Source organism: Muscardinus avellanarius (assembly GCF_963383645.1).
Source record: "Muscardinus avellanarius genome assembly, chromosome: 9".
Taxonomy (NCBI): Eukaryota; Metazoa; Chordata; class Mammalia; order Rodentia; family Gliridae; genus Muscardinus; species Muscardinus avellanarius.
Genome location: NC_137795.1, coordinates 83,409,494 through 83,430,098, shown reverse-complemented (window position 1 = coordinate 83,430,098; position 20,605 = coordinate 83,409,494). Strand labels below are relative to the sequence as shown.

The window sequence follows — 20,605 nt, the reverse complement described above, 5'->3', positions numbered from 1 at the left end:
GCATCAGTTACCTAGTGAGGCCCTCTGTAACTCAGTGAGACCCTGTTTCAAAATAAAGAATAAAAAATAGGGCTGAGGGTATAGCTCAGAGGTAGAATGCCCCTGGGTTCAATCCCCAGTACCCCCCCCCCAAAAGATGAATATGCAGTAATTTTTCAGATTAAGGAGTATTTATATCTAAGAAAAATATTATGCTTAGTAACGAGAGAGAGAGAGAGATAGAGAAAGAGAGAGAGAGAGAGAGAGAGAGAGAGAGAGAGAGAGAGAGAGAGAAGAAGAAGAAGAAGAAGAAGAAGAAGGAGGAGGAGGAGGAGGAGGAGGAGGAGGAGGAGGAAGAAGAAGAAGAAGAAGAAGAAGAAGAAGAAGAAGAAGAAGAAGAAGAAGAAGAAGAAGAAAAAGGGAGAGGAGAGGAGAGGAGAGGAGAGGAGAGGAGAGAAGAGAAGAGAAGAGAAGAGAAGAGAAGAGAAGAGAAGAGAAGAGAAGAGAAGAGAAGAGAGACCAGGACTCAACATGACTGAATAAGTTCTCCTCTTACTAAAAGGCATTGCCTTTCTAGGGCTCTCCACTGGTACCTAGAAAAAAAGTGGTGTGTAGATACATAGCCCATCAATCCTATGCTACTGTATAAACATCGCTGAATTGTTATTAGAAAAGAAGAACTGGGAAAGGAAAGGATGACCCTAAGAAAAATCACTGACAGCACATGGGGGAATATATTTGTCAAGTTCCAATAAGGCGACTAGGAGACCAATCATCATTCATATAGTACCATGACAAATGAGTTCTAGATATTCATAAATCAAGTTTTAGAAACCAAAGGAAAACACCAAGTTGCTAGTTCTTTCCTTTCCCTATAAGCATTGGTATTATTCAAAGAGACACCCCAGAATTTTTTTTTATTAGTTCAATGTTTAAACCTCCGGGCATCTTCAAATGAAAGAAACGAGAAAATCAGTATTCTTTTAATGAAAAATCTGAGATAAGTATTTTTCATTTATCTAATATAATTTGTTGTTCCTCAAAGGGAAAAGTTAAAAGAAAAAATACCCTTGAACAAATTGTACCTAGTTTTTAATTGATGTTGTTTATTCAGGGGATAAAATTTCTTATTGTTGAAAATCTGATTGTCTAAGACAACACTTTTTAATAATCTCGAAGAATTCAAAGTGCCTGGTAAGTATAGTCGTAAACATGGCTCTTAATATTAGGAACTAGGAGGATAACTTCTATCAAATAAGGAGATAGAAATTCTAGAACCCTGGCCCCTAGACCAAATATGCAAAAGTATATTTAGCCTGGCCCATAGCAAAAATTTCTTGTCCTTTATTACTCGTTCCTTTTCTTATATTGGGTGAAATTTGATGACAAAATCAATCTTAGTGCTACTCAGTCTTCAATTAATACAGCTTAAATATCTCCTTTTACCCATCTAAATCTAGTCATTTAGAGATGACTCTCACAGCAGGGAGTGGGAGAGAGAGAACTATACTCAATATACCCACATACCACCCAAGAATCCCAGCAGCAACCCAGGAATGAGACCTCACTTCCAATTTGATTTTGATTTCCATTGAAGTCAAAGTTCTAGCCTCACTGATTGTAGTGCTTCTTTGTGTTTTCCACAAATATTTTTATTAGAGAAATTACTGACTATTGATAATGGCTTTCCTCCCATATATCTTTCATTTTTAATTGTGAAAGTGTTCTTCACATTCTATGCTATTAAAATATCATCTACAACATAGCATAAGCTCACCCATGTTGGAAGCATCCATACATTAATCAGACTATACAATCACTTCCCATTCTTTATAACTTATTTAAATATTATATTTTGTTATTGAAAACTCAGCAATGGTTTTCTTTGCATGTTTCAGTGGCATTTCCCAAAAATGAAATGCATTTATATTATTCTCCAATTTTTAATATATTTTGATCATAAAATATTTTATACAGATACATATTTCAAAATGTAACTGAACATTTTAAAGGATAACAAAATAAATAAATGGTATATATGATACCCCAGCTTAATAAAAAGAGCATAATTTCTAGAAAACTCTATGAACTTTTATTTGATCCTATTTTCTTTCCTCACACAGTTACCCCAATTCCTTGTAAAGATAATCACTGTCTAATATTTTGTGTTAATTATACTCTTATTTTTGGTTTTTACCATCTGTACTAGTTAAGATGTGGGTTTGACCACTATGACAAAGATACAAAACATCAAAAGTTTCAACAAGATAGAATTAGGTTGGTATGGTGACTCCACAATCAAGTTGACCCTGACTCAATCTTTTCTGCTTTACAATCCTCACCATTGAACCAAGATGGTTGTTGTCCCCCCCATTCATTCAGAATTCCAACCAGCAGTACCAGGAAAGAAGGATGTAAAAGGGATATATTCTTGTAATTTATTTGATTACTCTCTTTGTTTTAGGAATATTCAGGTTTTTCTATTTCCTTTTAAATTAGTTGTAATTATCTAGAAGTTTATGCCAAACGTATGTTGTTATTTATAACATCTAGTTATTATCTATTTAATTTCTATAGTAGTCACGGTCTTTTCATTTCTAAAATTTTACTTGAACTTCTAAAATTTTTATTCAAGTAATCTCTCCAAAATATATATGTATTGTGGTACTGGGGATGGAACCCAGGGCCATTCTACCCCCAAGAGGCACCTCCAGCCCCATTTTTTAGTCTTTATTTTGTTAAAAGGTCTCATTTTGTTGCAAAGAGCCTCACTAAGTAGCTGAGGCTGTCCAGGTCAGCCTCTCACACAAATACTGGGATTACAAGTGTGTGCCACCATGCCTGGCTCAAAAATATATTTCTTTTATGCATCTTGCAAGTCTGGTCAAAAAACCAGAATATACCTCAGAGAGATATATTTGGTGTTAAACTCTCAGTTTTTGCTTAATAGAGAGGTCTTTATAATTCTTAAAATATATTTTTGTGGTTAAATAGTGTTAGATTGACTATAATTATTTTGCATATTGAGATATATTTCTAATATATTTTGGCTTTCTTTCTTCCAGTGAGAAGTCAGCTAGATATTGGTCAAATTATCATTCCTTTGTAGGCAATCTTTTCATGTCACCTACTTTAAAGATATGTGTGTGGGGAGTGTGCCTGAGTGTCAGTGTAGGTGTTCTAAAGTTTTACTCTGATAGACCTAAGAGTGTATTCCTTCCTTGTGACTGTGTCTTAGTCTTTTCCATCAGTTCTTGAGAATTCTCAGATGTTATTCCTCAATATTCTATTGTCTCATCTTCTATTAATTCTCTCACTCTAGGTCTTCAATTAAACTTATGTTAAACTTTCCACTTTAAAACCTAAGATTACTAACATCTCTTTATTTTCCTTCTCTTTGTCTTGTTGGGTCACAATATAAATAATAACTTACGTCTATCTTTCAGTTCAGTAATTCTCCTTTAAACTATTTCTCTTTTTTTGTTTGACTTTTCATTAAATATTTAATTTCTATTTGTGTCCTTTTAGGATTTACTTTATAATTTTTACAATTACTTTTTCCAACTATTTTCCAAGCCCCTATCTAAATTTGTTCATCATAAGTAAATTTCTTTATATCCTGTCCTCATTGGTCTCCCTCTTCCAGCATTCTTGTTTTATGTTGGTTCTCATTTTGTTGCCTTATTTTCTAGTATGTTATATACTTTTAAAAATTGAACTGATAATTTTCCTTGAAATTTCTATGGTAGTTATTTTATTCCTGGGTTGCATCTAACCAAAAGAGTTTTCATTTATATTATTGTTTTCTTTTTAACCCACAAGTAATGCTACAAAATACTCACATTTAATAATTTTCAAGGGGCATTATGTTTTTCTCTTAAGTTGGCTTAACATTTTCCTGATTTCTACTTCTACAAAGGATATAAACATTACTTTTTCCTTTATAATTCTCCACATACAGTTGGCTTTGGGCATTGTATTCCATCCCAAACTCTCCTTGCAACAAAATAAATTGAAGTCCTCACATCAAAACCTGACATGTCATTCCCTTATCTTAAAATGTCCACTTGCACTTTATTTGGTGAATCAGATTCTTTACTTTTGTATCAGTTGAATGGTGCATTGTAAGAAGTGCTTTTTAATATTTTAAATGTTATTTAGTTTAACAAGAATTTGATTAATTATGATAGTAAATTGATAAATCTGCTAGATTATCTATAAATTATTTCAGTCATTTTTACCACTATAGAAAAATTTCAGTAGTGTGTGTGTGTGTGTGTGTGTGTGTGTGTGTGTGTGTATGTTACCAATAAAATTGCAAAGGAAACTTCTAAATAGTTAACATTTAGAGTAATACAAGTTTGTCAGTAAATCTTGGATTTAATCATAATTTTTTCAACATTGCTGAATACTAAAATTTAAATATCTATCAATTCATTTTCCTCTTATTATATAAGCTGATATTGCAGTTAACAATATGTAGCATAGTCATTTAATAACTACAGTGGATATATATCCTATCCCAAGAGCCTCCCTGATCATTTCAATTTCAGTGCAACTCCTCTGACTTGTTTTGATTAGCTTTTCACCAGATCTTCATGAAGAGTTCATACCAAGAGTAAGAAAAACTTCTCTTACATTTTCTTGCTATTCATTTATTGTATTAGTTTTATTGCATGATTTCCTCATAGAGATTATATATCCTACTAGAAATAATTTAAAACCATTTGCACATTGCAAAAAAGCTGGTTTAATGAAAGGTAAAAAACACAATCTGGCATCCACTAACTGAGCACTTAGAAACTCAATACTGCAGACAAGGAAGACAGGGCCATCATTTCTCAATACCTCTGTGCACTACGGAGCACCCGCTCTCCCCTCCCTTTTTCACTTGCACCATCTATCAACATGTGGGCATCAGGATCAATCTGCATTAATTATTAGTAAATATTCATTCACTTACTTTTAATATAAAAAGATACATATCACATCTTCTATTAAGATGGCAGCTCAGATAGGCATATTTACCTCTACTTTGCTCTGAATCACCATTAGAACAAGTAGACTTTTTAAGTCACAGTCACAGTTTTATAAATATCAAGAGAAGACATGGCAACAAAATCATTTTGGAAATCGGAAAGTAAAAAGATGGGTGGAGAATGACTTAGCTATCTATGGATGTGAATTATTAATCCAGAGGGAGAAACGCCAATAAATAATCCAATTTACATAGCAGCAGCATTCAAAGTTTTTAAAATGTTGAAGAGTGGGAACAAGACATAAAATGCTTATAAGCAGTTAAATCCATACACATCTGCCCCATTTACAGATGGATTCAACTGTTCCTCCTCCATCAGACATAAATATAATCTTTGGACATGACAGAAAAGAGGGTAAGGAGAACCAGACAGTTTTGTGTCCAGGGAGAATGGCATAGTGAATAGAGGGACACCAAGTGAAAGTACCCAGGCTGAATGATGAGAAACCTGTTTCCAGCCAACCAGTCCCAGTGGCCAGGTTTATGTACTGCAGATGGCAGCAGGCAGGAGACTAGAAGATTCTTGGAGAATACAATCAACACAAGAAAAATATTGAAAACATATTGACATTAGAGTTTTCTCAACACAAGCCAGTCCAATGATGCCACAGTGAAGCTCAGGCCGACAACAAATCGCAGAGGACATGTGCAGAGCTTAAGCAGCTTTTCACTGCCTGAAATATGAACAGACAACCCAAACCGCCCAGAATCCAAAGGAAGCCTCAGGCATGAAAGACGGAGTACCAAACAAACAAAAGGAAAATAGCCCCTGGCAGGAAAGAGCAGCTATACAAGAAGATGAAAACATAAGGAAAGAAAATCCTTAATATTCAGAGAAGTAAACAAAACTATTGTATTCATAAAATCCATACTGCATTGTGAAAAAGAGAAACAAAGAAAAATAGATAATATAGTAAAAATACAAAATTTAAATGTAAAAACTCAAGATATAAAATATATATAAATGGAAAATTGAGTAGACAGAATAGGAAGAAACAAGATAAAAAATAATAGTTTAAAAAAAGATGAAAGAAAACAGAGAAAAAGAATATATTAATAATGCATAAAATTTTCCATAATGAAAAATTATTTTGTCATTAAGGAAATGGTTTTCAGCACAATAGAAGAAACAGACCCACACAGGGCAAGTGCATTTGAAATCCTTGAGATTTCAGAATACTCTGGGTAGAGAGAGGACCATCAAACCTACCAAAAAGGGGAAAAATAAACTGATTCCTTTAAGAAGATAGAAAATATGAATGGCTGAACACCTCTCTAGAGCAACAATGGAAACTCAGAAACAGTAGAAAAAAAGCCTTTTAAGTAACTTTCATTTCCAACCTCTAATCAATATGTAGCTATATAGGCAATGAAATAAGAGAATGCACTCACATCAATTCAGGTTTTTTTTTTTTCTTTTCTTGCAATTATAGATGGAAAAAAAAAAAACCTACTAGATTTAGGACAGGCATGTTGGCCCTGAGAGAAAGGTTTACCAGACAATGAAACTGTAAAATATTTGATATGTTAATTTATCCTATTACTTGATTGTTCTGAAAGAAGATTTAAGCAACTAGGGAATATTTGGGGCTGATTTAGTGGTATGCAATTAAAAAAATACTAGACACGTGAAAAGGACAACAAGAAAATTTTAAAAAATTAATGAGTGTATACCATATTACTCATCTGTTTAAATGGAGCGCTAGACAACACAGTGAAACATCAAACTCTGCTGTAAGCAAAATTGTGGTACTGTCATAATATCAGAATGATGGATATATAAAAAGTATGGGTGCATTCAATGAAGGAAGCTATGAAGAAATGCTAAAATACTCATCATCTAGCATAGTGGAAATTTAAATGAAATACGCACAACTGCCGGGCGTGGTGGCGCACGCTTGTAATCCCCACGCTTGGGAGGCAGAGACAGGGGGATCGCGCAGGTTCGAAGCCAGCTGCGCGCGCTGGCTTAGGAGACCCTGTTTCCAAATAAAAAATGGAAAAATAGGTCTGGGAGTGTAGCCCGAAGGTAGAAGGGCTTCCAGGAACCCCAGTACCACCAAATAAATAAATAAATAAATAAATAAATAAATAAATAAATAAAATACCCACAACTGATAAATCAATATATGGCATGTATGAATATTATTAAATAAATGCAAATAAATATTTCTAAACACCAAGACGTTTTAAACAAGCTGTTTTTTGCAAGGAGAAAAAGGTTAGCAGGAACTAACATATTTTTCAATTATCCTTTCATAATTATTTAAACATAACTAACAACCTTAATATTTTCATACTACACTTAACCCAGCAAATTATCGTTTATAGCCCTATGGAGACTAGCGGTACTGACCATGTTGATTTATGTGTGCTTTATTAGCACCAATGTCGGAAATAGGCTACTTGCCCCTGAAATCTGCAATGATTGCCACCAGGTGGCAGTAGTGAGTTATATCTGGGGAGGCAAAATTTCTGTTCTGACACTTCTGTGGGATGATGTAGGATTCTACATTTGATCATGTCCTCCTTGAAGTGTTTTCGGTTACTTAGAAGAGGTAGAAGGCATATTCGCAAGGTGATAGATTTCATGTATGTATGTATGTAGTATAAATAATGTATTAGAGTTAGAATTGAATAAAAATGCAATAGGATAGATCATTGTAAAAGCAGTATGAAATTAATTAAATTCAAAATTGTAGATGTAGGGTTAAAAAGTTACATAAGTAAAAAGTTTTCTGGAAGGCAAGGTGATAGAGGGGAAATCCCTGAGAGGAAATGTGGCTAAAAACATGGATTCTAACTTTAATTTTGTGGTGACCAACTATGTCACAGTTGGAACTCATTTTACTCTTTTTAAAAGTTAGGTATTTTGACCAGGCTATCTCTAAATACCTGTCTTCTCTAATAGTTTGCAATTCTTTTAAGTGTTAAAATAATTTTTTATTATTGTAGAATATGCAAAAGGTATCAAGAGGGTATCAGATAACCCTCATTCTATGATCAAGAAATAACCATTGATACTATCTTGAAATGTGTCTTTGATTTCAGCCTTATCTCTAAGTATATATGTATAAAGGTATATTCTTTGTTTTTTTAAATATATCATTCTGTATATTTAATTTCATAGAAGTCTTCTTATACATTACGACATGAGCACTTTCCCATTCATAACATACCCATGACAATGTTCTTTTAGGACAAAATTTACACACACTCTCAAGGAACACACACACATATACAAGGACACGATGAACTCCTCTTTCACTTATGAGATGTCCTGGAATTTGAAAACATCTGTCTTCAGGATCAGAGTCTTAGATTCTACTCCAAATGACTCATTCCAACTCAGTCTCCAGCAAACCCTTGGTCTTAGGTCGAATCTCTTGTCTGGACAGAAGACTAGTGATTAATTTGTTGTGACACCACACTTCTTTATAATTTCTTTGTCACTAGTTGTCTCAAGTAGTAGCTCATCTTGGGCTTTTCTAAAAAGGCCTGTACTTTTCTGCTCAAAGTCCTCTCCTGCTGTCTATAGTATTTACACCTTGCTTCAATATCAGCTCTTGAACTAAATAGAGCGCTAGAAAACACAGTGAAACATCAGAGTCTGCTGTAAGCAAAATTGTGGTACTGTCATAATATCAGAATGATGGAGATATAAAAAGTGTCGGTGTATTCAATGAAGGAAGCTATGAATAAATGCTAAAATACTCATCATCTAGCATAGTTGATTTTTTTTGTGTGTGTGTGGTACTGGGGTTCCTGGAAGCCCTTCTACCTCCGGGCTATACTCCCAGACCTATTTTTACATTTTTAAAAAATTTGGAAACAGGGTCTCCTAAGGCAGCGCGCGTGGCTGGCTTCGAACCTGCAGGATCCTCCTGTCTCCGCCTCCCACGCGCGGGGATTACAAGTGTGCACCACCATGCCCAGCGCATAGTGGAAGTTTAAGTGAAATACTCACAACTGATAAATCAATATATGGCATGTATTAATATTATTAAATAAATGCAAATAAATATTTCTAAACACCAAGACATTTTAAACAAGCTGTTTTTTGCAAGGAAAAAAATGGTTAGCAGGAACTAACATATTTTTCAATCACATGCCCTTAGCAAAAATAATAAAAGGCTAAAAGTATGGAATCCCTGGTTACTGGTTGCAGAACATATTGAACATCTCCCATTCTACCTCAAAAATACCTCCAGTGAACTTTTAATTTGCATTATGATCCATTAGTGTCACCATTTACTGTAAAATACAAATTTACCCAAATTTTGAATGCCTATCTAAATGGCTCATATTTGCATAAACATCACTTTATGATCAATAGCTTTAATGTGTATTAATAGATGTTTCAAAGGCCTTTGTACAGAAAAATAATTAAGGAATTAATTAGTTGATAAGGGATTAATTATTTTCAGTTTTGATTTTTATTCTATATCTGCCAAGGCACTTTTATCATTGTATATACATACATATGCCAAAGTTTGCAATTATGATTTTATATGAAATTCAATTTTTATTTGTATATTTGTAAGTTTTGATATGTCAATAAGAAATTATGGATAAAATGAATTTTAAAATTTCCACTTTTATTAATTTAATAATGCCAAAATTATGCATGCTGCTTTGTGCCTAACACTTTTCTTGTAGTAAAATATTTAATATGTAAGTGCTAAATTTCAGTTGCCATTTATATTACTCATAAAAAATTTCAAATTTATTTTGTCAGATTACTTACATACCAGTTTTGCAAGTTTTCAATGGAAATTTTCATGACACAGAAAATACAAATAATTTTCATGCATAAATTATAAGACCAATGAAGACATTTGTAAATTTATTTCTTTTGGGTAAAGAATAGTTACCTCTGGGGGATGACCTTTAAGTTAATTAAAAAGTAAAAATAAGTTACAATCCAAAGTACCTTACCCTGCCAAACTAAATGCCATTCCCACAACCATGATGACTTTTAGGGCATAGTAATTTTTTTCTAATCATGATTTTGCCAAAAAGATCATACTGTGTCAATATCACAGACTGAATGCTTAGCTATACCAACAGAACAATGCTACTATTGGTCTTCAAGAACAAGAATCCTTGTACACTGTTGGTAGGTATGAAAATTGGTGTAGTCACTACGGAAAACACTATGAAGATTCATCAGAAGTATTAAAAATAGAATTACCATATGATACAGCAATACCATTTGTGGGTGTTCAAAAGAAATAATATCAATATTTCAAAGAAATACCTGAACCTCCCATGTTTGTTGTAGCACTATTCACAATATCTGAGATATAGAAACAACCTGTTTATTGGTAGATGGATGGCTACAGAGGATACAGACTATATTATTGTCATTGTAATTACTTCCTCATGGGTTCTCCTGGCACCAATTTTGCCTATTTCAGCCCTTTCCTACATATTGGACCCTTAAAAATAATAAAATATATTTAAAATACATATGAAGGCAAAAAAAAAGACAAAAAGAACAAGCATCCATATATTCCTTAAATACATTTAGATTTTGTGTGGCTGCAGCGAGTAGAACAGCTAGGCAAGAATTGATGCAAGGAGTCTCGTAAAGCTGTTATTGGAGTAGCTGAGGCCAGAGATCATATGGATATAGAACAAGGTGACAGCAGTGGAAAAGGAGAAATCCAGACAGACTACAAGCATATTTATCCAGATAAATCGGCAAAATTCGATGAGAGGAGGAGAGAAATGTGTTTAAGGATGACAAGCAATAAAGCACACTTGCTGAGTGTGGCCATCAAAGCAAGACCATGCAGTTTCAGAATTCAAGTCTGTCATTTTTAGGCTCTGTGTTTCATTTCTTCATTTGTACCAGGGTATAAAATATTACCCACCTTGTGTCCTAAGAATTGCCTGAGTTAAGACTGCATCAATTTTAATTGAGACCCATGGTTATTGCATAAGAAGTGCATTCTACCTGCTTGTTAGGGTGATGGTGGCACAATTAGCTTATACTGGTAACATTTGAAGAATCAGCCTTGAAGAAGAAACTCATGAGTTTGATTTTGAACATTTTGTTCTGGTATATTTATCGTTATTAAGTCAATGAAAATATGAGATTTTAAAGAAAGAAATATTGGAGCTAGAACAGTCTTAGAGAGTTTTTTAAAACTCAGGTTTAAGGAAGCATAAAGAAAAAGGAAGTGGCCAGGTAACACAAGAACAATCAGAGCTGAAAAAATATCAGAAGAGTGAGATACCATAGAAACCCCGCGTTTTCAATTGGAAGCAGTAATTAGCTCTTTTATATGCCACTGAGAGGTCTACAGAATTCAGTCTGAAAAGTTCCTGTGTGGTTTACAATGTGGAGGTTATCTATAAGCATAGGAAGTCTATTTCAGGTGGAATGGCAAGACAGAAGTCAGGTTGAAGTGGTTACAGAAATGGAGGCAGTGAGGGTAGACTTAAATAGTTTGGTTTTGAAAATACATATGCAAAAGGCAGAAGTTCATTGAGAATAAAGATAAGAAGGCATTCTTTCTTTTTCCTTTATCACTATGGCTTAACATGATTTAATGTTGATGACAATTGCAATAATCTGTAGTGGAAGGTTTCTTCAAAGGCCCAAGAGACTGAGGTTCAGAAAGAAGAAGAAGAAGAAGAAGAAGAAGAAGAAGAAGAAGAAGAAGAAGAAGAAGGAGAAGGAGAAGGAGAAGGAGAAGGAGAAGGAGAAGGAGAAGGAGAAGGAGAAGGAGAAGGAGAAGGAGAAGGAGAAGGAGAAGGAGAAGGAGAAGGAGAAGAAGAAGAAGAGACATTGATTCCTTATTTCTGTAGAGAAGGAAGCAATGGTGAGGCAGATGTTAAGTAGGTCTCTATACTTCAGGCTGATACCATTTTCTGCTGGTTTCTATCTACTCTGTGAATTAGGAGGCAAAGCTAACTATATAGAGCAAGACAGAGCCTAGTGGGGAGAGAGGGAGAGAAAGAGAGAAGAGAGAGACAGAGGAATGGAGAGAGAGAGAGAGAGAGAGAGAGAGAGAGAGAGAGAGAGAGAGAGAGAGATTTCAAGAAAATAAAGGAGGTTTTAAATTTCTAGTAGAGAATGAGTAACTTGGTAAGAGAAAGACAGTATGGTAGAGGGCATCATGTTATAGCAGTTGATGTCAGTAATCATGAGTGTAGGCAATTCTGTTTTCTCTACTCTCTGCATACTCTTTCACCAATGATGGTTGGCTCTTCAGTGGCAACATGATTTGGAGAGAGAAGATGGTTGGGTTTAGCAATAGTTGGAATATTTATAAGTAACCACCATTCAAAGAAAGTCAAGAGAGTTTTGAATATTAAGATTATTTTAAATGGCTCACCATGGACTCTGAACTGGACAAGGGAGAAAATTTACAAACAAGAGGATCAATTAAGTAGGAATTACTAGATACTTCAGTGACTAGATTAGCCAATGTGGTTAGAAGATAGTAGGCATAGTAGTAATTTGATAACAAAAGTGGAAGAAGAAATTAGTATATCAGTCAATTTCTTCTTGAGTAGGATGGGAAAATGAGATTGTTTTCTATCCATGATTAACTATAATACCAAGCACATGGCATAAATATTCCTACATTAAGACTGATAAAAACTTGAAAATGAAGTAAAAAAAGCAGTTTCATACTCTTAAACTTAGTGCTAAAAATAAAGAAGTCTTTATTTCTCTATACCCTCACCCCTATGCCATCAAGAAAGAGGGAAGGGAAGAGTCTCCCACTTGGCCTGGTGAGATGGATGTTGAGAAACCACCAAGAGAACCTGGTATCTCCTCCTTAGACTTGTAGTGTTGGACACACTCTTGAAAAATTAGAAAGTGAAAGGACATAGTTGAGTCTCATTAGCCAATGAAATTTTAGCTCTACTTTCACTAACAAGAGATCAGAGGCACCTATTTTTCTTGGATCAATATAGGAAAAATATAGAAAAATAGAAAATATAGAAAATATAGAAAAATATAGAAAAATATAGAAAAATATAGAAAAAGTAGGAAAATATAGAAAAAGTGGTATTTGATGTTGCTTAAAATGAAACTTCCTCCAAAAGTGCCTGGTAGCAGGGTAAATTGACCTTAGCAGAAAAAAAAAAAAAAAAAAAACAGATGGACCATCACACACAGAAACCATGAATGTTTCCATAAGAAACATGGTGGAAAAAATCCTTTAGCTACACAAAAGAAACAACAATCTAATGTTCTTAATCTGCAATAAAAGCCTCTGAAAAGCCTATAATAGCCATTAACCAGAGGGAGTCATTGTGAACATTCCTCAAGCTTGGAGAGCATTAATATCCTATCTAATTAATATGCCAGTTAAGATCTCTTCAAATCCTTGATGCCTTCTCCTGATCCCATTTATTCCCGCCTCTCCAAGTACAGATGATTTAGAAACAAAGTCCAGCAAGTAGTGGGATAAATTAGAGTTTAGGAGAACAAAGAAAAAGCTGAGCTCACAAACCATCTTCCAATTGTGGGATGTCAAGCAAGTCTGACCTAAGAAAATAGAGAAGGTTAACCTTTTGGGGACTTTTGTTATTAAATAAGACATTGTTCATTTCAGTGTCTGAAATGAAGCTTCTTTTTGGAGTGGATATAACTGGAAGATTATTATTAAATAAAATGACCAGAAAAGTTATTGATTCTGCTCTGGATTTCACCAGAGGAACACCAAGAATCAACCAACAGAGTGTTTTTATATGGGCTATGGGTGAGAATAAGAATAGAGTTGCTTTTGCAGTCCTATTCTTTAAAAAATACACTTACTTATGGAATAGGATTTCACAGGTAAAAGCATTTGAAGATTTGCCTGACCCAAGGTGTGGGTGACTGGGGTGAAGTAGAATTGAAGGTACTTGGAAATGAGGTGTAAAATAATCTGTGATGTTAGAATATTTCAGATGCTGACCAGATTTGAAGTAGAGAAGATGATTGTGTGCCATGTGTAAATTTTATCTCAAATTAAACATTGAGTGACCAGGAGATCAGAATATCATGATAAAAATAATGGGGAAAAAGAGATTAAAATTATATAAGCCTTATGGAAAAATGGATGCTTCCTTATGTTAGTAGAAGATACGTGTTTTGGAAGAGATAGTGGGAAGCAAGGGTGATACTGATTACATCATGTCTCAATTCTGAGAAAAAAGAGATTGAAAACATTCATTTTCCAGACTGATATATCTTCTCAGGGTCAGCTTCTAAGAAACCAAGGTGGAGAAACTCTCCAAAAGAGGTTGAAAATCTTATTGACTACATACTACCAATAACAGTAGAAAAATGGTGGAAAACTATAACTCATAATGAGAAAGGAAGAGATAAGGAAATAGTGGTGTCAGAACCAAGAATGAAGGAATGGGTGTAAATTAAATTATGTCTGTAAAATATTTTAAGGTTTTAGCTTAAATTATATTTGTTGTTACATTTCTATGGATGAAAAGATGAATTAATTCTTGGTCACTTTAATTTGCCATAAGAAAATACTGTAGACTGGGTGGCTTAAAGAGGAAAACGTCATTTCTAAAGTTTTGGATACTAAAAATTTAAGATTGAATTCTGGCAGAGTGAGTGGTAAGGACTTTCTTCTGGGATTGCAAATGACAACATCTCATTGTATCTTTACATGACAGAGAGAACAACAATCAAGCTTTTTATTGTCTCCTCTTATAAGGGCATTAATTCTATCAGACCAGGACTCTTCCTCATGATTTCATTTAACTTCACCTCCCAAAAGTTTCATCTTCAAATGCTATCACAGACATGAATTAGTGGGATCAGCACACATTTATTCCATAGGAATGTTTATGCTTGTTTTGACTACAAAGTTGGTCTGATAGTACATTTTCTTATTGAACAGAATTCAGTCACAGGAGCAAGATATCGGTCAAAGAAAGACCATATGATGTGTAAACTGATGTGCTTGAGTATTACTTATGCTTCTACCATTGGTGGACTGACAACAACCACTGGCACCTCCACCAACTTGATCTTCACTGAGCATTTCAATACGTAAGTAATATCATTGGATTGGTAATTTAAAAATGAAGAGCACACAAGTGATAGAAATCATTTTTTAACTGATTCAGAAAAAAAAGGACAAAAAAACTATGTTGAATTAACTTGCCTTTGTTTTCTATCAAGACACCTGTAGGTACAGAGATTTTTGCCTGCACGTTCCTTAGTTCAAAAGAGAAAAGATAACTCTTGAATGTGTATACTAATCGGATAGGGGATACAGTTTTTCATTGCAAATGGTTATGTACATCACAGTAATCTAAAATGAAAATGTATTTGCATAGGATAATGTATTTAGGGGTTGAAGACCGGCATTTGAACATAAATGAATGTAAACAGGACCTAGCTTTGGAATTCAACAAAAATTGAAGTATTTAGAAGTTACAAAAAATAGCAGTAATAAACTGCAGACTTATGTAATACCCTGAGTTTGGAACTACCATGCCAATCCACTAAAGAAAATGGGAACTGTATTATTAGTTATGGCATTTGGCTAAAATTTTTACAATATATAGTTACCTTGTGCATTTGAACCCCATCAAAATGTACATTGTTCTGCCGGGCATGGTGGTGCATGCTTGTAATCCCGTGTTTGGGAGGTGGAGACAGGAGGATTACACAGGTTTGAAGCCAGCTTCATTGATTTAAGAGACCCTGTTTCCAAATAAAAATATAAAATAGGTCTGGAAGTGAAGCCCAGAGGTAGAAGGGAAACCACATATGTGTGTGTGTGTGTGTGTGTGTGTGTGTGTGTGTGTGTGTGTGTATGTATATATAAACATTGTTCTCCCAATACTTTTTATATGTAAAATAGTTATAGATTGTAGGATTATTATGAGTATTAGATGCATAAACTATGGAAAAAGATTTTGCATAGTATAAGACTAATGGAACAATACTTTGAAAGTCCATGTTTCACTTGACAGCTCAAATCTTTCTGTGTTCAAGGCATATTTCACATACTAAGAAGACATAATTGTCAGAGTTCTCAGAAGGAAAATAGTATTGAGTAAGCTCAGGAACTGGGTTTAGTCTTTTATTAAAAAAAATAGGGTTCAGAAGCAGGAAAACTAACTCTAGGAAACATCCACAGACATTATAAACTTTCTAAAATTAAATGCAAAATGTTATGCATGCATTGTTTCTTCAAGAAATAAATCCATGATACAGAGAATATCAATCTCCACTCCATAAAAAATTGGGATCCTGTGTAACAAGAATGCTGGTATGGAAGTTTAGATTCAGTTATGCAAAGAACTCTTTATATATTTATTATTTCTATGAATATACAACCAACGGAGGAAGGATCATTTGAAAATCATCTGGTTTATAAGTGAAAGACTTCTGAAATTCAGTTTCAGAGAGAATATATTCAATGCATACTCTAATCCAAGATAGAAAATGTACCTGGCCTTTTTCTGGAAGCTAGATTTATAACCTTGAGTGGATTCCCAAGGCAAAAAGTTTCCATATCTCAATCCTCTCTGAAACATCCTTACCAAATTCACATTGATTAGTCCTTCTTGGATTGAGAGATATGCTGATTTAGACCATTCCTGTGACATTACTTGATACAATAGAAAGTAATCCATATTGAATTTGCCCTTAGTCTTTATATTCCTGCACAGTGAATCAACCAATTTTTTCTTTTAATTTTTTCTCTTGACTCTATGAATGTATTAATTCACTGGTATTAACAGATTGAGAGCATTAGAACACTTTGGACAAAATGTTTCAGTATCTTCTCTAATTGTTTAATTTAATTTGTCTGATTATGAAGATTTGACCAAACTTTAAGTTTAGAAAATACTTGCTGGGTGTGGTGGCGCACGCTTGTAGTCCCCGAGCTTGCGAGATAGAGAGAAAGCCAGCCACGCTGGGTTAAGAGACCCTGTTTCCAAATAAAATAGGTCTGGGAGTGTCGCCTGGTGATAGAAAGGCTTCCAGGAACCCCAGTACAAACAAAAAATAAAAAATAATAATAAATAAAAAAAATACTTATAGTATATTTTAAAGTTTAAAGTCTTTTTTTTTCCTTCAAAAGTTGTCTAGGAATTATATGTAAATAATATTTGGGAAAAAACTCAGTGAATTAGAAGAACTAAAAAAAATTTTTTGATAGCAAATACTAATTAGAAGGGCAAATAGCCATATGTAAAATATGTAATAAATGTTATTTAAAAATTAAATACATAATAAAATTTTTATAAAATGATTAGCTTAAAAATGCAATGATGTTCCAGAGCAACAGTGGAACAGTATACATTCAATTTCATAGGAAATGATGCAGACATTTAAAACTGCCCAAAGTGTTATAGTCTTTGCTCACATTGACCTTTACTCACAAATCTACTATGATAATGCCACCTTTTCTTCTTGACATTGCTTGCTATTTTTGAGCAATGCCAATGAAGCATTTTTATACAATTTCATTTTGGATCTTTTCCAGCTCCAAAGGCTACATGAAACCTGTGTGTCAATGGCTTCCTACCACTGACAGTTAAAGAAATGTGCCATTTTACAAAAATACTTTTGAAAAAAGACATTGGATAACATATTTGTAAATCTTGTCTATCTATCTATTCATTCATATGTTCATTTGTTGGATAAGTAGATAATAGATAAGTAGATAGATGGATAATAGATAGCCTTTATTAATAATGTCTTCATGTGATCATGGATAAATCCCTTTTTTCCTTTTTACATACATCAGACAAAAACCTACAAATTCTGAGAAATATGACATTTATTTAGAAAAAGTTCAATCATTGACTTAGTCAATAAACAATTTTTTGGAGACTGGCAATATGTAGTGCACTGTTTCTAGTTCTATTGGATAATGCAAAAAGTAAAAACCTGCCGGGAAGAAGATGCCATTGGGTTGTATGGATATAACATATGTAAATAAAAATCACTGAAATTTTAAAAGCAATATTTGGGCATTTTGGAGTTTTACATATATACATCATAGTGTACACATATATTTCCTTGCTGTAGAAGAAACATATAATAGTGATTAAAAGCATAGAATGTAGGATTAAACTGAGTTCAAATTTCATCTTTTTTATTTACCAACTAGGTATCCTTGTACAAATTACTTAAGCCCTCTAAACTTATTGCCTTTCCCAAAATATGGGAAAATAATTTGATCTAGCTCTTGGAGGGCTTTAATATAAAATAACTAGTGTTTTGAGTTTTACATAACTAACTAGCACCTAGAACAGTGTTAGAACATACTATGTTCTGCACTCAATAAATGTTGGTTGCTGTTATCATTACTAGAATTGAGAAAGGTGAGGTTCAGATTAGTGGTTTAAAGACCAAGAAGAGGTAAGCCAGACCCCCCAAACTCCTTTAAAAGTTTCCGTCTCCCCCAGAAACATAGATGCAGATGTACCCTAAGAAAGGGGTCCACTGTATACAACACCCGTGATCACTAGAGAAAATCTGTTCACATAACCTTAAAAGAGAAAAACACCATGTTGATGAAGAAAATGAGTGCAAATAATTCAAAATTAAAAGTACAAAAAGTATGTGACTGTTTTTATAGGAAAGGAATGGAACAGTTTGTCCCTGTCTTCTACAGTTTAGAGTACCAGTACACAGATTGATTGGAATCCTAAGAGGCTGGAGACAGGAAACTAATTAAGAGTCTATTACCAATGTGCTGACAAATGATGGCAGGTGTGGTGACAGGAAGATTTAAACTAAAGACACTGCACAGTCACAAGGTCATTAGGAAGTAAGGGTGAGGGTTTCAGAGCAAGGAGGGAGTCAGGCAGCTCTGAAGATATTTATCCTGATGGTTGTCTAGAACAGTAATGCCATGAACTTATAGAAAAGACATGCAGATGGGGTGGATTCTCTGGAGAGTAATGCATTTAATTTGGACACACCAACATGGCCTATCCACAAGAAGACTTTTATCAAGTATTTGCAAATGTATTATTTGAGTTAGTTACAAATCTTTTCAAGTGGTATATCTATAACAGAAAACACTAAATCACTATGTGGGAATGGTTACCAAGAGGCAAAACATTAAAAAAAAAAAAAGTCAGACTCTTAAGAAATGCTGAAAAGAAAAAAAAAGAAGAGAAAAGTTAATGATGATAGAAGGAACAACAGGATTAGGTGACATTCCGAAAACCAAGAAAAAAAAAAAAAAACATTTCAAAATGGAAGACAAGTTAGGTATAGAATGTGATAGAAGAGAGTCATGTATCATGAAGGATGAAAAAGGTCTTTGGTTCTTTATGGTATACTCCTCAAAGAGGGAAGGCTCAGTAAGTCAGCAGGGAGTGAAGTACTATTAAAACTGAACAGGACTAATAAGTGAGTATGTAGTAGAGAGAGGAAGAAAACAAGAAAAGAACAAGCAGGGTATGACTACCTGAGACAATGTTCTTTAAGAACAAGCCTGAAATGTCAGTTTGGTTTTATGTTTAGGAGGAAAAAATGAGAGAGTGAGAAAAGAGAGAGAGAGAGAGAGAGAGAGAGAGAGAGAGAGAGAGAGAGAGAGAGAGAGAGAGAGAGAGAGAGAGAGAATTGATAAGATTCTGGTGGAAATTTTTTTTTTCAGTACTGGGGATTGAACCCAGGGGCATTCTACTCCAAGTAATACCCACCAGTTCTAATTATTATTCTTTATTTTTAAAAAGGGTTTTGCTAAGTTGCAGAGGGCCTCACTAAGTAGCCGAGGGTGGCTGTGAACCTGCGATCCTCTTGTCTCAGCCTCCCAAGTACTGGGATTACAATCGTGCACCACCATGCCCAACTTGGAAATATCTTAATGACCTGTATTAGTCATGAATTCTTTCATGAAATTCTTATCATGAAAAGTTTTTATTTCTCTATCTTCAAAGGTAGCATTGCTGGATAACACAGTCTTGATTGGAAATTGTTTTCTTTTAGGACTGGGAATACATCATTACAAGCCCTCCTTCTTTTAGAGTTTGGGTTGAAAAATATGGATTAATTTTTATTGATTTGAGTGTGACCTTGCCTTTTTCTCTGGAAGTTTTCAAGATTCTCTTCTTGGCCTCTCTTAGTCATTTTGAGTATGATGTGTCATAGAAAAGTTCTTTTGGGTCTTGTATATTGAACCTGTCTGCAGGTCTTAAAAAAAATAGTCAGGTGGGAATTTCATGGAATTAGAAACAAGAATGAAAATGGAAATGTAAGCTTTGATAAAGAACATTTCCTTCTTCATGATAACAAGAGGGAATAAAACAGGAGAAGACAAATTTCAAATCAAATACATTGCCCTGATTTTACATATGAAGAAGTTAAATGGTGGTTACTAGTCATCCAGGGATTTATCTGTGCTGGCAAAATTTTCTTAAAAAGCAAGTTTCCTGCCAGCAATAAGGAATTATTATATGTACATCTTCTTGTTGTATTTTATACATATAAAATATAAGCCTCTTTGTATAAATATTATTTGGAAAAATTTGCAAATCTGTATTTGTGGCTAGTTCAACTAAATCATTGCCTTATTGTCATTCTCATCATGAATGATATGTGCCTTACATAGTGGCATTTCAGAGTAACACTAA

The 20,605-nt window shown here is 34.0% G+C and overlaps 1 protein-coding gene across 1 annotated transcript in view; it reads left to right on the top strand.

Moving 5' to 3' along the window:
• SLC13A1 (solute carrier family 13 member 1) overlaps positions 1-20,605 on the top strand; it is a gene marked incomplete at both ends in the record, with an annotated part of 98,779 nt that overhangs the window by 48,235 nt on the left and 29,939 nt on the right. Inside the window, one exon of the mRNA XM_080701336.1 lies at positions 14,893-15,044. Within this exon, the coding sequence (XP_080557462.1) occupies positions 14,893-15,044 (152 nt within the window). The remainder of the gene's footprint in view (positions 1-14,892; positions 15,045-20,605) is intronic.